Raw genomic sequence first — 17,960 nt, forward strand, 5'->3', positions numbered from 1 at the left:
AAGCTAAGACACAGAGATATTGTACCTTATTTAAGTTCACACACATTATAGTAATAGAGGAAAGAAAAAGAGGAAGGATAATTGATATTTTTATAGCATTTAAAATCTTTTTTTTAATGAGATAATTGGGGTTAAGTGACTTTCCCAGGGTCACATAGTTTAATAAGTGTTGTGTCTGAGGTTGGATTTGAATTCATATCTTTCTGACTATTGGACCAGTACTCTATTTACTGCACCACCTTGATTCCCTCACTTTAAAATTTTTTGAAGCACTTCCCTTATATTACTTTATTGGTGGCTCAGAACAGCCCTTTGAGGTAAATGGTACTGAAATGAAGTCATTCAGATGTCTTAACAATATCTGAGCTTACAATATCTTAACAGAATCTGAACTCAGAGCTTCCTGACTCTGTGTTTAGGAATTTTTCTACTACATCACTATCTCCTACTTTAAATTTTGCCAAGACTGACCCCAGTAAATTTAAAGAGGGAAGAATGAAAATTTCTTTATCCAATATCAGGGGGGAAGCTTCCTGGCATTAGAGAATGAAGGGAGAAAGGGAGATTTGGGACTTCAAAGTGTGTGAGGTTGTCTGTACATAAGTAAGATTGAATTACAATTGGCAGCACAATAAAAATTAGTTTTGTAAAATGAATTAAATGTATAGTAAATATTTAGTTAAATATAGCAGTTTATAGTTAGAGAGTGCTTTATATACATTATTTTCTGTGGTCTGCATTGGCCAAGTGAAAAATCATGCACAAGAAGTTGAATAAGCATTTCTGATAACTTATGGGAATATTTGATGTAAGGAAAGGGTGGGAATTGTGGGAAAATATAATATGGGAAGTCCCGGCATACTTACTGACTAAATTACATAGTAGGTTTCTTAATACATACCTGTCCAGGAGTAGAAGAAGGAGAAATGTGGGGCACTCACTCCTGGATAGCGCTGAGTGTAACAACTTATTTTTCAGGATTGTTGTGATAGAAGAAAAGTAGTTTGGTAGGGGAAAAAAAAGATGAATTTGGAGTCAGAAAAGACCTGACTTCAGAAGCAAGTCACTTAATCTCTTAGAGTCCATCCTGGTGCCCAGGCCTAGGACATTGTGAGCATCAAATTAAATGAATAAATGAATAAATATTGTGCAAATAAAATAGTGAGAAATGAAAACAAGAAAACAACCTTTGAAACAAGCCAGAAGCCTAACAGAACCTGATAATGTTCAGTGACCACTCCATGTTTACTAGGACTGTCTCTTGTTTCCTAATACTTCCTTATATCAAATCCCTCAAAGGGATGCATGAAAAGCTGGTCTTGCATCAACATTCAGACAAACTTCTATCCTTTTTGCAAAGGAGAGAGGGAGGAGGGCAAGATGAGAGGGTAGAAAGATGGAAGAGAGCATGAGATAGCCAAAGAATGGCATTTTCTGCTAGGTCCTCAGTTCCTATCTTTATACACCCACAAATTTTGTGTGATTGCCATGAGTTATGAAAGAGACCTCAAATCAGGAAGCAGAAGAAAGCTGCCCCTTCACTTGCAATCCCTTTTTTCTTTCTAGCATGCAGCAGATTTGGAGAAAAAGCAGAATGAGACAGAAAATAGGAAGCTCTTGGGAACTGTCATCCAATACGGCAACGTCATTCAGGTAGGTGGGGATGGTCAACTCCATATTTCTGTAATTCCAAAATGTGTTTGAACAAAGAATAACTCCTTGTTGCTGAAACAGCCCAGCTCAGTTTAAAGAGAGGTGTCTCTAGATCTGAGATTTCCATTTGAATGTCATTTCTTGCCAAGTGAACCTCTTTTCTTGGGGGAAAGAAACATTTGATAAGGAATAATAATGGTGGTTTGTTATCATTATGGTGGATTTCTTTTTCCTTCTACATCTCACCCCTTCTTATACTTGAAACCCACCACATAGGACTGTGGGACTTATAATAATTGTCACCTTATATAAGCATTATTGGAAAGAGCCCATATTTCTGAGCTCAGCTCTTGGCTTCTGATCTAGTTGTGTGCTTGTCTCTCTTGTCTCCGGCACGGACTGGAGTGAATGGAAATGACTAACCATCCATTTTCTCTGCCCTCTTCCAGGAGGTCAGTTGGCTTCCAAAACAGCCTTGAGTCTATTTTGATATCCTTAAGGGACTAACAATTAGTGTGGTTGCTCTTATTAGAAACCCTTAACACAGCAGATTCTGCCGAGAGGAGGCAGTGGAATTTTCACCTTAGTCCACCTTTCTGTAAGAAGAATCTCACCTCTCTTCCAAGTATCTCCTTTTCTGTGTCTCCTCATGGTCTGTGAAGTCAAAAGTTCTCAGTATCTTTTACATAGAAGGAACACTCTTTGGAACCCTTCAATGGTATTTTCCCTTAAATATTAGTCAAATTACATTCAACTGTTGGAATAAGTATAGTACCAAAAAAAAGTGTTTTCTATGCAATTGCATAGGATTGAGCTATCTTAAGGAAAGAATGACCCTCATGGATTTCCATCTTCTTTTTGTGGGTTTTAGCTCCTACATCTGAAAAGTAACAAATACCTAACAGTAAATAAGAGGCTTCCTGCTCTCCTGGAGAAGAATGCGATGAGGGTAACTTTGGATGAGGCTGGGAATGAAGGCTCTTGGTTTTACATTCAGCCATTCTACAAGCTGCGGTCCATCGGGGATAGTGTAAGTACAAATCCCCCCGTGGGATATACTTTGTTCTTCTTGCCAATCCTTCAGTTTGTAGCTCCAGCTTTCACAGAAGTGGAGATGTTGAAATAATCTTCTCTCCTGATCCTCAGTAGACTGTAAGCTCCATGAGGACATTGTTCCAGATGTATTTCTGTATCTCAGCACCTTGCCTGGGTGTTTAACAAATATTTGTTGATTTACTGAAATGAAGTTGCAGCTTATTCTTATCCTGCACTAGGTTGGAAACTTCCCCTGTCCATGCAAAAGACCAACTCATTTATTGTCTCTTTCTGTATTTATTGTCTCTGGGCGCTCAGCTGCAATAAGACCTGAACCCAGGGCTTTCTGACTCAGAGGCAGGCTTTGGGTTCTCTTGACCAGGCTGTGATGTCATGGACCCACATATCAAAAGTCTCCTGTGTGTTCTGTTGCAGACAAGCTGATGCTCTGTAAATGTTAATGACTAGATGTTTTCCAGGTCACTTAGTGGAAAGAAAATCACCATAGAATCCTGCCTTCACTTTTAAAAAGAAACCTTTGAAGATAGAAACAAAGGGGTTTCTTGGAATGTGGAATTTTATGGGTCTAAGGCTGGAAGGACACTGATTCTGGCTGTTTCATTTTACAGACAAGGAAACAGGCCCTGAGATAGTAAATGACTTGTACTGGGGCATACATTAGGTATCTGACATAGGACTGAATGTAGGTCTTCCTGATTCCAAGTCCACTTTCCACTATGCTACCAATTTAATTGTCTCTTGGTAAAATTTTTCCTTTGATTAGATCTCTGTCTCCTTTTTGTGCTTCCCATCTCTGACACTTTTCCCTGGACTTATCAGAATCCTTTTGGTTATTGTCTTGATCAGACCCTGGTGATTTATGTGCCTGCCTAAAAATCTGGACAAGAAACATGACTTTTAGAAAGATAAGATTTAGTCCTTGTTCTTCTAGGAGAGGAGCAAAACATCCTTTCCTTGGGAGACCTCCTGTTTCTAGGTCCCTGAAATTCCATTGGGGACTTTTGGTAGAATTATGGTGAAGGGGAGAAGAGATAAATGAGCCTCTCTTTGAAAAATGTGAGTGTCCTTGAAAATAGTGATCAGCTAGAAAGCTTTGCCTTGATTATCAGCAATAAATTTGGATTAACCTATCTTTGCTGGCAGTGAAAGCAATGAAAAGATGAGGTAGGGTTACAGAGAAGGAGCATGAAGCTTTAAAACTTTTTTTTCATATATTTAATATTTTTTTCCCAGTTATATTTAAAAACAATTTTTAACATTCATTTTTAAACTCTGAGTTCCAGATTCATTCTTTTGCTTCTTCCTCATCCCCCTTCATTGAGAAGGCAAGCAATTCAATATGAGTTAGGGATTACACGTGTAGTCATGCAAAACCTTTCTATAATAATGTTGTAAAAGAAAACAGATTCCCCCCCCCCAAAAAAACCAAGAAAAATAAAGTAAAAAAAAAGTATTCTTTAATCTGCATTCAGCCATCATCAGTTCTTTCTCTGCAAATAGATAGCATTATTTTTATCATAAGTAAGTCCTTCAGAGTTGTCTTGGATCATTGTAATGCTGAGAATAATTAATTTATTCATAGTTGATCATTCTACAATATCACTGTTATTTCTCACATAATCCATTTCAGTTTGCATCAGCTCATGGAAATCTTTCCAGATTTTTCTGAAAGCATCATGTTCATCATTTCTTTAAGCACAACAGTATTTTATCACAATCATATAACAGAAGCTTGTTCATCCATTCCCCAATTAATGGGCTTCCCCTCAATTTCCAATTCTTTACCCCCAGAAAAGAGTTGCTACAAATATTTTTGTACAAATAGATCCTTTTCCTTTTTAATTTTTTATCTCTTTTGGGAGTTAGATCCAATAGTGATATTGTTTTGTCAAAGGGAATATATGGTTTTATTTCCTTTAGACACAATTCCGAACTATTCTACAGAATACTTGAGTCAGTTCACTCTTTTATCAAAGGTGAACTAATATCTCATTTTCCTCATATCCTTTCTAATATTTGTCATTTTTCTTTTCTGTCCTATTAGCCAATCTGATAGGTATGAGATAGTATCTCAAAACTGGGTCACCTTGCATTTTTCAAATCAATAGTGAGTTAAAGCATTTTTTTCTTTGGCCTCTAGAAAACTTTGCTTACTTCATCTGAAAACTGTTCATATCTTTTGAACATTTTTCAATTGGAAATGACTTTTATTTTTGCAAATTGATTCAGTTTCCTGTATGTTTGAGAAATGAGGCCTTTATCAGAGAAACCTACCTCAGTTTTTTTTTTTTACAATTACTATTACTAACTGTATTCCTTCCTTTATTCTATTCGTTTTCTCTCTCCTTTCACCATGTCCCTCCTTCAAAAGCTTTTTGCTTTTAACTACCCTTTCTCCCAATCTACTGTCCCTACAACTCCCCACTCCCTTTTGTCCCCTTTCCTTCCTGCTTTCTTGTAGGATCAGATAAATTTCCATATCCAATTGAGTTATTCCCTCCTTAAGCCAATTCTAATGAGAGTAAGATACAGTGATTCCTCCTCACCCTTTCCCCTCCACTATTAAAGCTTTTTTTTTTTTTTTACTCTATTAATATAAAATAATCTACCTTATTCTACTCTTCCTTTCCCTTGTACATTCCTTGTACATTCCTCTCTTATCCCTTAATATTATCTTTTTTAGATATCATCCCTTCATATTCAACTCAAACCTTCCCTCTGTCTCTATATATTCCTTCTGACTGCCCTAATAATGAGAAAGTTTTTATGAGATACAAGTATCATTTTCCGATGAAGGAATATAAACAGTTTAACCTTAAGTCCCTTATGATTTCCCTTTTCCATTTACTTTTTTATGCATCTCTTGAGACTTGTATTCAAAAGTCAAATTTCTGTTCAACTCTGATCTGTTCATCAAGAATGCTTGAAAATCGTCTGTTTCAGTGAGTGTACATTTTTCCCCGTGAAGGATTATATTCTGTTTGGCTGAATAGTTTATTCTTAGGTACAATTCTTTTTGCCCTGATGAATATCATATTCCAAGACTTCCAGTCTTTCAGTGTGAAAGCTGCTAAATCTTGTGTTATATTGACTTTGGCTCCATGTTGCCTGAATGTTTCTTTCTAGCTGCTTGCAGTCTCCTTAACCTGGAGCTCTGGAATTTGATAATAATACTCCTGGGAGTTTTCATATTCAGATCTCTTTTGGGAGGTGATTAGTGATTTCTTTAAATTTCTATTTTACCTACTGGTTCTTGAGTACTCGGACAATTTTCCTTGATAATGTCCCAAAAGTCCCAACAGTCCCTAGACTGTTGTTTTTTTTTTTTTTAATCATGCTTTTAGGTAGTCCAATAATTTTTAAATGATCTTTCCTGGATCTGTTTTCCAGGTCAATTTTTTTTCCAGTGAGATATTTCACATTGTCTTCTATTTTTTCATTCTTTTTGGTTTTATTTTATTCTTTCTTAATTTCTCCTTAAGTAATAAGCTTTCATTTGCTAAATTCTAATTTTAAAGAAATTATTTTCTTCAGTTAAGTTTTATGCCTCATTTTCCATTTGTGCTATTCTACTTTTTAAGGATTCTTTTCTGCAGTGATTTTTTTGTGCCTCTCTTTTCATTTGGCCAATTCTACTTTTTAAGGTATTCTTTTCTTCATTGGATTTTTGTATTTCCTTTATCATTTGACCTACTCTGTGTTTTATGGTGTTACTTTCTTCAGTATTTTTTGTGCCTCCTTTACCAAGCTGTTGATTTGTTTTTCCTAATTTTTTTTATCACTCTCATTTCTGTTCACAATTTTTCTTCTTTCTCTCTTACTTGATATTCCAAATCTGTTTGAGCTTTTCTGTGGCCTAAGATCAATTACTATTTTCTTGGAGGCTTTGGAGGTAGGAGCTTTGACTTTGTTATTTTCTTCCAAATGTGTGTTTTGAACCTTCTTGTCACTGTAGAAACATTCTATAGCCAGATTTTTTTTTGTTGTACTTTTGATCATTTTCTCAATCTATTACTTGACTTGAAATTCTTTGTTAAAGAAAGCTCAGCTCCCTGGATGGGGGGTACACTGGGCAGCTGTTTTCTACTAGGGACATGTAAGTTTTCAGTTCTTCCTTAATAGTATGTTCCAAGGAGAAGTGTTTACTATTCCCCTAACCTGTGATCTGATCTATGAGTGACTGCAAGCATTCCTTCTTTGCCTGAAACTTTGAGGAGACTTTTTGCTCCATTCTGACTGCAAGCTCTGGTGTGCAATCCTCACCAGGGGATTGCTATCCAGGACTGCGACCCAGATCCGAGTATGGGTTCTGCTTTAGTGTTAGCAAATAAACACTTATAATCTCCTTCTGATCAGTGATTCAACCCAGTGTGGGCTGAGAACTCTGGAAGCTCCTGCTTCATCAACTGATTCAGTGACTCCCAAGACCTGCTCCTGGTTTTCCAGGGCCCGGCTGTGACAGACCTTTCCTGCTGACCTTCTAAGTTGTCTTTGGTGTCTAGGTCTGAAAATCACCACTGCTGCCACTGATTCAGTTGCCCTAAGGATTGTTCCTGTTTTGCTGGGACCCAGTCTAAAACTAGCTGGCTGAACTGAGCTCCAGTCTCACCCTGGTTCAACAAATCTTTTCCTGTCAACCTTCTAAGTTGTATTGGATTGGAAAATTATTTTACTCTGTCTTTTTTGTGGGTTCTACTCCTTTAGAATTTTTTAGAATCATTATTTAAAGATATTTGAAGAGTTTGGGGGAGAGCTCAGGTGAGCCCCCATCATCTTGACTCCACCCACTGGATATGAAACTTTTAAAGAAATATTTAAAGGACTGGCATTTGGAAAAGGAATTGGTTTTGTTATTGGCTTCAAAGGGCTGAAATAAGAGCAAAGACTCAAAACTGAAAAGAGGAAAATATAAACTCAACATAGGGAAACACTTCTTAGGTCTTTCAAAATGGAGTAATTGTTTTAAGGCTTATAAAATGTTGGACATATTCTTTGCTTCTCTTACTAAGTGGGTAAATGATTTTCTTTCCATATCTCTATGTAGGAATTATCTTAGAAGAGCTTAGAAATTTGTAGCAGGGATGCTACATTTAGAATTAGGACACCTCAGTTTGAATTCTAGCTATTCGGGCTGAGTGAACTTGGGCAGTTTGCCTCATTTCTCTGTGGCACAAATACTATATTGCCAGATCTAGAAAAAGATGTTCCTTTAAGAACCTGCATTGGAATCCACTGTTTATTTAAGGTCTTAGTAACTCCATGCCATCCATTAAATGATGGAACCTTCAAAATGGCCTCAGAATTTTGGAATTGGAATGGACCTTGATGGTCATCTTGTCCAACTGTACTTGAAAAAAGAATCCCTCTGTGACATAACACAGTGGTCTGATTGAAAACCACTAGTGAAGGGATACTTGCTATGTTTGGCAGAGTTATGTTGAACTTAGATTTTCCTCTCTTCACCTTCCAGTCAATATTCCTACTTCTGTCCTTTGGGACCAAGAACAAGTCCAGCTTCCTTTATATATGTGATCCTTTAAATGCTTAAAGATAACATGATTTCTCCTCCTTCTCCCTGTACCAAATCCTCTCTTCTCCAGATTAAACAGCTCAAAATTCCCTCAGCTGATCCTAATAGTCCATGAACATCTGAAATAGAGAAGAATTTAAATTGGGTCAAATATCTTTTGTTCCATTAGATATTCCCCTTTCCTCCTGAATGGAAGTTTTCAGTATATTGACCTATGGGATATGTACAATGTCCATCTGTCCATCTTGGGCCTCGTACCAGTCTCTGTGAACTCTATGTTATGAAAAGCTTATTTATTTTTATACTCAGGCCCTTTTACAGCCTGTAGCCAAGAAACTATATAGGCTGTACCCTTCATCTCCATCTTTCTGAAGACATGTGCCTTCTTTCTAGGTTGTCATTGGGGACAAGGTCGTTCTGAATCCTGTCAATGCTGGACAGCCTCTTCATGCTAGCAGTCACCAGCTAGTGGACAATCCAGGCTGCAATGAGGTGAGAGCCATAAAAATAAACACTAAAGTGTGATCCTGCAATAGATACATAGGCTAACTGTGGATCACAGAATGTTAACACTGGAAGGAACATCAGACAGAGATCAGGCCCAGCCCTCTCATTTTGTAAATAATGGAAATTGAAGACCAATAATTAGGCACATACCAATAATTGTAATACTGTAAAACAGTCATAATATTAACATAAGAATAGATGATTTTTCTAGAGCACGAGCCACTTTCCAGAGGGACTTGGACAGATTTAGAGGCTGATGAAACTAAGTCTAACATTCTACAAATGAGAAAACTGAGGCACAGAGCATCTTACCCAGGTTCACAGAGCTAAATCTTCCTGACTCCAAATACAGCTCTCTAACTTCTATATCTTTTGATCTTCACAACAGCCCTCTACCAAGGAGGTGATATTCTTATTCTTATTTGAAAAACAAAGAAATTGAGCTTGAAAGAATTGTTCTTGTTGGAAGTTTAAAAGAGTTAAGTCTTAAATGGAAGAGAATTGGCCTCTCAATAGTCACATATTAATTGAGTTACAAGTGTGTTAAATTTAATCTATATTCTCTCAGAATATAAATTCTAGTTCTTAGGCTTGTCTTAGAGGCAGAAAGGTGATATGGTAGAAAAACACTCAAGCATTTGTACTAGCTGAGTGACCCTGGAAAAACCAGTTTTCTTCTGTTTGCCTCATTTTCCTCAGAGATAATGGGTATAATAACATCTCTCAGAGTTATTATGAGGATCAGAAGATCTAATATTTATTTTAAAAAAATTTTTTTTAACTTTTAGTTTAGTTCCTGGTACATAGTCAACACTATAAAAATGCTTATTCCTTTCCTTTATGACTACTGAGTAAAAGGTTTGGTAGATTTGTTAGCAAGAGATATTTATTTATTTACTTGTTGTTCATAGCTTTATTTTTTTAATTATATTTTATTTATTTCATTATCAAATATTTCATCAAGTTAATTTCATTCATTAAATATTTCATGCTTTTTTAATGTTGTTATTTCTTTTTTAAAAAATGATTTTTTGAGTTTCAAATCCTCTCCTTTCTCTCCCCTCTTCTACCCCTTAGAAGGCAAGCAATATAATATTGATTATACATCTAAAGTCATGCAAAATATAATTTCTTCCTAGCCATGTTGCAAAAAATTCCATAAAAAAGGAAGAAAAATAAAATAAAAAATATGCTTCAGTCTGTATTCATAGTTCATCAGTTCTCTTTCTGGGGAACAGATAGCACTTTTCGTTATGGGTCCTTTGATTGTCTTAGATCATTGTCTTGATCACAATAGGCAAGTCTTTCATAGTTGATCGTACTTACAAAATTGCTGTTACGATGTAAGATATTCTCCCGGTTCTGGTTACTTCACTGTAATAAGAGATCTTTAGACCAAATAACAGTTTCAGGAGTTTGCCCTGGGAGCCACAGCTGGATCACCTCCATCAGGGGTATAAAAGTAGTGCTAGGTTCTGCTTGGGATGTTGCTTTCCTTCCCACAGAATATCATTGCCCTAGTTAGCAGTATATAACTATACCTTGATTTCAAAGATATTTGGGTCCTTCATGACTTTCCAGATACTCCCCCAGTCTTGGTTTTATCTGCTGTGCAGTAAGGAGAACTTAATAAATTTAGTAAAGGGGTTCTTGACTTACCTGACTGAATACTGTGTCAGCCTAATCATTTGTTTTCCAGGTCAATTCTGTCAACTGCAACACCAGCTGGAAAATTGTCCTCTTCATGAAATGGAGTGATAACAAAGATGACATATTAAAAGGGGTAGGTTCAATCCATCCAATGGAATTGGCCTGTATTTTTATCATCTTGTATCAGCTGAGTCAGAGCTTCTTTTTCCCATGTGTGTTCATCATTAGGGTGACGTAGTCAGATTGTTCCATGCAGAACAAGAGAAGTTTCTGACCTGTGATGAGCATAGAAAGAAACAACATGTCTTCTTGAGGACCACTGGAAGACAATCAGCCACTTCTGCGACCAGTTCCAAAGCCTTGTGGGAGGTTGAGGTAAGCCATAAGGAGCAGAGGAAGAAATGCTAAAAGTAATACTCCTTTACTCTAAATCTCTGCATTTTTTCCTTTAAAAAAAGTTTTAGTGATGTCATTTGTTTTATATATTAATAATTTTTTGATACATATACAGTGATAAAGTTAAATTATTAAAGAAATCCCCCTGAAAGCAGATGCAACATTCTGTCCTTATAGGTTCATGAGGAACTAGAGGGAGACAAATTTAATCATCTGTTTTATAGGACCAATATGCTAGTGACATGTTGAATACTCCTCACAGACTGCAAGCTCCTTGAGGGCAAGGATTCTTTCACTTTTATGTTTATTTGTTTGGTTGTTTTTTGCAAGACAATTGGGATTAAGTGACCTGCCTGGAGTCTCACCAGCTAGGAAGTATTAAACATGAGACAGGATTTGGACTCAAATCAGGGCCAGTGTTCCATCTACTGCACTAGTCTAGCTGCCCCACTCACTTTTATGTTTGTAATTCCTATTATATGCTATGGGTAGTTGCCACATATTTGGTTGATTAGTAGATGGATTAACACCTTGCAAACTATCTGTATTGAATGGCCTTATAATATATTTTTCACTTCCATTATTGTGGTCATTGTGTATGATACTTTTTATGGTACTGATTCTGTATGTTCCCATATTGCTCCGAATGCCTTATCTTTGTTGTTTTTTATGATTCATTAATATGTCATAATTTGTCCATTTATTCACCCCTTGAATGAGGATCTGTGAGTGTTTTTCTCTACCTTTGTCACTGTCTCTCTATTCTTTCCTACTATTGCCATTATTATAGCTAAATAGTAATCATAAATAGTATTCACATAGTACTGTTTAGATTTGTAATGCATTTTACAGATTTCTCACTTGATATTCATAACTTTGTGAGGAGGGTGCTATCATTATCACCATTTTACAAATGAGAGAATTGAGGTGGGCAAAAATTTAATGCTTTTCCTATGGTAGTGAATGTTAGCTAGTGAGTGTCTGAAGTCAAATATGAACTCAGATCTTTTGATTATATGTCAGTATTTATTTCCAAATCTATAGAGATGTTTCATATTTTCCAGGATATGAATTGAATCAAATTTGGGTGAGATTTTTCCATCCATCACATAAGAGAAAAAAAAAGGAAATTTGAGATTAATAGTTCAAATAACTTTGGTTATAATCCATCAAAATACCTCTTATCATTGATCTATTTAACAAATCATATAGGTAATAACTAATAAAGCAATTTTATCATGATAAAAATACATTATTTCTGATTTTGAATTATTAATTTGGTTAGTTGTCATATATTAACCCAACTTTCAAGAACTTAAAACTCTTGCAGTCTTAAGAATGAATGCTAGCTACCTAAATTTTCTTTGATTCAGAATCTAAGATCAGTTTATTTTTCCTAAATGCTCCCCCCAAATATCATTCCTGTGAAATGATTCATTGCCTTGTTACTTCTGGAAATTCAGAGACTTTTTCAAAATTTCTTTTGACTTTGTATCTCTGTATTTTGAAATTAAACAAGGTGAAAAGACACCATTTTTATTATGTAGTAAATTGTCTAGATTCTTCAACCAACAGTAAATCATTTGTGTGTTAACTGACATTTTGATACTTGAAGCTTGTAGATCTCCTTACAGTTTCAGATAAATTTCAAAACCCTTTTTTACTTCATGAAATTCAAGTTAGTTTGTCTATGAATATTCAAGACTTTTATATTCATCAATTGATTCAACTTGTATCCTAAAGAAATGTTATTTAACTTTTCCTGTAAGTTTGAACTTAACAAAAGACTTATTGAAAGATGATCATTTATTTAACTAGTCTTCATGTCCATTTAAATGTGTCAAATTGATTGTAATTTTATAAATGCATTAAGTTTTCTTTAACATGTACCACTCCTCATGCCAGGTGGTACAACATGACCCATGCCGTGGTGGAGCAGGATACTGGAATAGTCTCTTTCGTTTCAAACATCTTGCTACTGGACATTACTTAGCAGCAGAGGTATGGTGCCATCCGTGTTGTTGGTTATCTCCCCTTGTTCTGTCACCCTCTTTTCATCATACAGTCAATATGGTTAACTCGATATCATTCCACGCTAACCATCTGATTTGTGATTTGCCTTCTTACTTTTTCTCCTTAACCACTTCCTATGAATGCTTATTAATACTTCTGCTGGAAGACATAATAAGGAAGGTAGTAAAAATCCTTTTTTGTTTGTTTGTTTAGTTGTTCATACTTTTATTAAGATTTGATGAAAAAAGAATTTTAGAAACTAGCCTTCAAATGACATTTTAGATTTATCATTGGATTTCATTTATCTATTTTGTCAAATCCAACCATATTCCACACTCTGCTTTGGGAATAATTATGAGTTGACTTATAGATAGATACATGGCATGAGTATGCCAGAAAGGTGAAAGAATAGAAAATTTATAAGTCTATATCAGTTTATGAGAGCCAGTATAATTTTGGTATAGTCTCCTGTAAGAAAAAAAAATTGAAAGTGCTTTCTAAATCTTTTTGGTTTCAAATAAAGAAACCTGGTCATTTGGTGCATTGAGAGGACAGAGATGAGGCTGACTTTTTTTTAGTAAAATAAAAGTCAAATTTTAGGAAAATGACTTCAGCTCAAATGACTGTTAATGAGTTTTAAAGGCAAGATTTAATAGTGAAGGACAAAAGGAATTTGCTTTTTAATTTATACATTAAATTAAGGAGACTTCCTGCAGTGTGGCAGATGTTGAGATTTATTCATAGTAGCTCCATGAAGCATGTCAGAAGATTTCTGTTGACTTGTGCATTGGTGTTATTGACAAGTGGGTGAATCAGAATTCTGCTTCGACAGACCTGAAGAATGTAGAACTTAAAAGTTCCAAGCTCTTTAGGAGGTCTGAAACTTGAGTGATTTATTCTATGATTCTTTTTCTCTTTAAACAAATATTTAAGAGTTGAGAATTTAAAAGCCTACTTTGAAATTTCAAATATGACTCTAAGGAATTTCTAACTGGCTGTGTAGAATTTTGATTACAATGGTTTGCCAAGAGAAGTGTACCAGAATAAAGATAGCTCTTGCTGGAAGGGATTATAGATTAAATTCTAGTAAAAAGGGATTTCTTAGAATTACTTTCTGAAGATTTGGTTAGATTTCTATCAGACTTTTGTCTGAGTCAGACTATCACTATGATAGTCCTTCAATTAGTTGCATTCTTTCTGTCCAGACCTCAGCGCCAACTACTTGGCAAGAAGTCACTTGTGATGTGTGTTTTGTGCTCGTGTATTTTGTGTGTGTTGTAGTTGTGGCATGCTGGTTTTGTAGAAGAGAAGAAAGAGGTTCCTTGTTTTTCTCATATTGTTTGCAGGCATTGAAGCTTTGTAAAAGTAGGACCATGAGCCTGAGAAAGTGATGGATTTTTAAACTTCCTAATGATTCTTTTTCATCAGGTAGACCCTGACTATGAGGAAGAGTGCCTGGAGTTTCAATCCTCAGTAAGTATGGGCAAGAGCCACTTCTTGTCTTCATCTAGGAGGGCATGACCATAAGCCCTGGAACTAACTCAGGTTTTCTGAATCTGTAGGATGTGAGTTTTAGGAAATGGACAATCTGGACCGGAATGAAAGGGAAAATTTAGATCTGATATCTATCCCCTGGGTAGACTTAGTATTCTTCAGAAGGTCATAGTGGACGCTATTACTCACAATTTTATTTCAGTCTGGTTAATCAAAGTATCTTGCTACCTCTCTTAGAAAAGAAAGGTCATGAATTCTTTGTGAAGAGACTGGCCATGGATTCTGTAGCTTGAATTCTATGTGCTCATTATATGGATTAGGAAATGGATGCAGGGTGCTGATAAGGCAAAATACCTACCACTGGTTTTGGCTTTGGAATTAGTGTCCTTTTAACTTTGAAGTTGTCCTGTTAGCCAAAGCACACTTGGTAATCCAATTGATATCCTTCAGTTTTAACAGTATGCCTTCTGTTGCCTGGAAATGGATAACTATTCTTGCTCTTTGTTTCAGTTTAATCATATTGTTGCAAATTGATGCTTTGTCTCTAGTATAGATGATATTTCCAAATGACTGTAGTGTTTGGGTACAGTTACTTCAAATAGCTATTAAGTGTTGTTTGCTAAGAAGGATTGGAAAGTTTTAAGTGATAAGGAGTGTTAAATCCTTTTTGGCGGGAATGGGTCTGGGGAAGGTGGATTTTGGTTCTTATAGCTTTGAGAAAGAGGGGGAAAAATGTAACTTAAACAAGTTGCATCCACATTATAATTAGTCTAATAGTATGGGAAATGGATTTCTTAGAAAATACTTATTGCTGAAAGAAGCAGTGGCTTCCTTTATGGTTACTTTTTTACTTCCTGAAATCATGCTATTTAAGGGATCTCAATGGTCATCTAGCCCAACTCTTAAATACTTAGTATGGTGATGTAATGGTTCTCTAGTTCACACATACTTAGTGTGCTGTAATGATGTAATCATACTGATGTATTTAAGGGCTAAGCAGACTGAAAATGAGACATTCCATCTTTGACCATCCTCCTGGTGACTCTCCTGCCTACTTCACTCCTCCACTAAAACCAAGGCTGGTCCCAAGATCCTCCAGAGAGCTAGACCAGACATTACACCTTTTCATGTACTCCTTTAGCTTCCTACAGAGAGGATCTGCCTACTATGCTAAAGGTTTTCCTCTAGCTCTTATCCATTTGGAAGATGACTATGATAGCGCTAGAAATATCCATTTGTCAATCTTCACACTCCCGTCAATTTTTCCAATCATCATTTCCTCTTTGAAGTCTTTTATGCTGCTTCTTCTGCAATTTCAATTATAATTGGATCACAATTACAAATAGGCTTGCTGCCTTTTTTTAAACATGCATTTGTCATATGTCCCTCCATTACACTATAAATCACCTACAATTGATTGTTTGGAAAGCAAGTATCCTATAATTTATAACCATGCAACATTGCTGGTGAACCATTTTTGTTAGCAAGACTGATTTGGGGGACAAACTCAGGATCATTAAAAGCATCACCCAGTTTCCCAAATGCAGTTCAGCTCATTCTAATGTAGCCCATTTTATTGTGTCTTATTGTCCATCTGATATACCTTGGTCAGGCAGATGAACTTATCTGTGATGACTCCCTGACCTGAATATCCATCTACATATCAGTATTTGGACAATAGGCATTTTTTAATCCACTTTGTTTTCCATGAGTGGATGATGAAGCTGTTGTGAATAATCAGAGATCTCATTAAAGAGAATTAAATTTACTTCTTATATAGACCTGATCCCAGTTACACTTCACTTTTTGACCACCTTCTGGCCAGTGGATTTGTTGTTTGGATTAGGAACTATCTCTTCTTTTTTACCTCTTCACCTTCTGATTTCTATAAGTAACTGTTCTCATTGGTTTGTATCCAGGTATCCAGGTCTGGCTATAACTATTCTTCATTTCCTTTCCATCTACTTGAGAGATATCTTGACATGTGACCACAGATCATGCCTTGGAAAGCTTAAGTCCCCCTTTCCTCCTCTAACTCCCTCTGTGCAGTCTTGATTGCTTCAGGTTATCTATTATATCAGAGTATCATGAACTTTCTAGCCATCAGGGTCAATATTTCTGTCTTTTTCCATTTCTTATTATTTCAACATCAATAATTTCTTTGAATAGGACATTTTAAAGTTGTTAAAATTTCTCACAGTATCTTTTTCTTTACAAAGATTCTGAACATTGGTCTAACTGCCTAATGGACTAACTCCAAACAAATAACATATTCTCCTGTGATTTTCACATCATTGATTGGTTTATTGCCTATAAATATTGATTCCGTTTCTTTATTCCTTCTGGTATTTGACAGACTCAGTGCTTATCATCTCTGTTTTGAAAGGACATATATAGAGGCATGAGGATTCTGAACAATACACAAAGATTTAGATTCTTGAGCTCTCAAATACAGGTCATGTTTTCCATTGTACTTTTCACCATCCTTTACTGTAATCATTTTTATATTGCAGTCATTGATCATCAAGGCATATGTTTATGTGAAGTGAAAGTTATTGCCCAGTTCTTCTTAGAAAGTTCTTGCATAAACTTTAGTTATCTTTATAGTATTTTTTTTTGCTTACACTCATCATAAGCACTGGTAAGATGGCATGACAAAATGTTCCATGAAATGATGTTTCCTGTTGATTTCATATTTACAGTATAATAAAATGCCAGTTACATTCATTTGCTTCTCCAGAGTACTTTTAAGTCATCCTTCTATATAAGGCGGAATTTGGGACCAATGCTTGCTACAATAGATAAATTTTCCCTTCTAATTTCTCAAGCATTGGTCCCAATTCTGGCTTATGTGGCTACATATGTTATTTAATGCCTCGTATATGACGACACTTCAAATACATATGACAAGAATTGTTATATGTCCCCTAAGTTAATTTTTTTCAATTCTGTATTGAACAACTTTAATTTAATTACAATTCTGTAATTAAACAACAATTCTGTAATTGAACAATTAAACAACTATATTTTATATAGTGTGGTATGTAAACCTCTCACCATCCCAGTTACCTACCTTGGCATGTTCTTTAGCTTGCCATTGCCTTTCTTTAATTTTGGTTCCTATAGCTAAAAATATTATTCCTGATGTGGTATGATTAAGAAAACATGTAGTAGGACTATTAGCTCTCTTGAGTGACCATTATAGTTCCATTAAAAAAAGATGATTTCCATTACATTTTTTAAAAATAGCTATAAATTATTGTTTATTCTTTAAGCTTGTAGCTAACTAAAATCCTTAAATCTCTTTATTTTACTGAGGATTTCAGTCCCATGAACTATAGATTCTTAACATAGGTTAAAAGAGAGGGTGCAAGTTGTTGATTCAACAGTCCATGAATCCATATGTGCACTAAGCATTACTAATGTTAGGTCCAACAAAAGCTACAGCATGACTCAGTCTAATAAATAAACAAACATACTTTATGCAAATTAAGTCTCACAAATATATATATATATATATATGTGCTCATATACACACACACACACACACACAGTCTCTTCTCAATATATGATGTTGTTATGGGAATAGTCCCATGCTAATTCCTAATGATCACCTTTTCTCTATGTAAGTGATTGGAACTCTATTTAATGATTTATTTAG

The 17,960-nt window shown here is 35.5% G+C and overlaps 1 protein-coding gene across 11 annotated transcripts in view; it reads left to right on the forward strand.

Moving 5' to 3' along the window:
- ITPR1 (inositol 1,4,5-trisphosphate receptor type 1) overlaps positions 1–17,960 on the forward strand; it is a 386,707-nt gene that overhangs the window by 156,744 nt on the left and 212,003 nt on the right. For 8 of the 11 annotated variants that reach the window (XM_031954255.1, XM_031954269.1, XM_031954258.1 and 5 more), the window contains exons 6-12: positions 1,567–1,653; positions 2,525–2,683; positions 8,633–8,731; positions 10,446–10,529; positions 10,625–10,771; positions 12,698–12,793; positions 14,234–14,278. In XM_031954255.1, coding sequence (XP_031810115.1) covers positions 1,567–1,653; positions 2,525–2,683; positions 8,633–8,731; positions 10,446–10,529; positions 10,625–10,771; positions 12,698–12,793; positions 14,234–14,278 — 717 coding nt within the window. The remainder of the gene's footprint in view (positions 1–1,566; positions 1,654–2,524; positions 2,684–8,632; positions 8,732–10,445; positions 10,530–10,624; positions 10,772–12,697; positions 12,794–14,233; positions 14,279–17,960) is intronic. The other 3 variants (XM_031954283.1, XM_031954309.1, XM_023498142.2) reach the window with 1 other exon arrangement.

The sequence above is a fragment of the Sarcophilus harrisii genome, chromosome 1, assembly GCF_902635505.1.
Source record: "Sarcophilus harrisii chromosome 1, mSarHar1.11, whole genome shotgun sequence".
Classification (NCBI taxonomy): domain Eukaryota; kingdom Metazoa; phylum Chordata; class Mammalia; order Dasyuromorphia; family Dasyuridae; genus Sarcophilus; species Sarcophilus harrisii.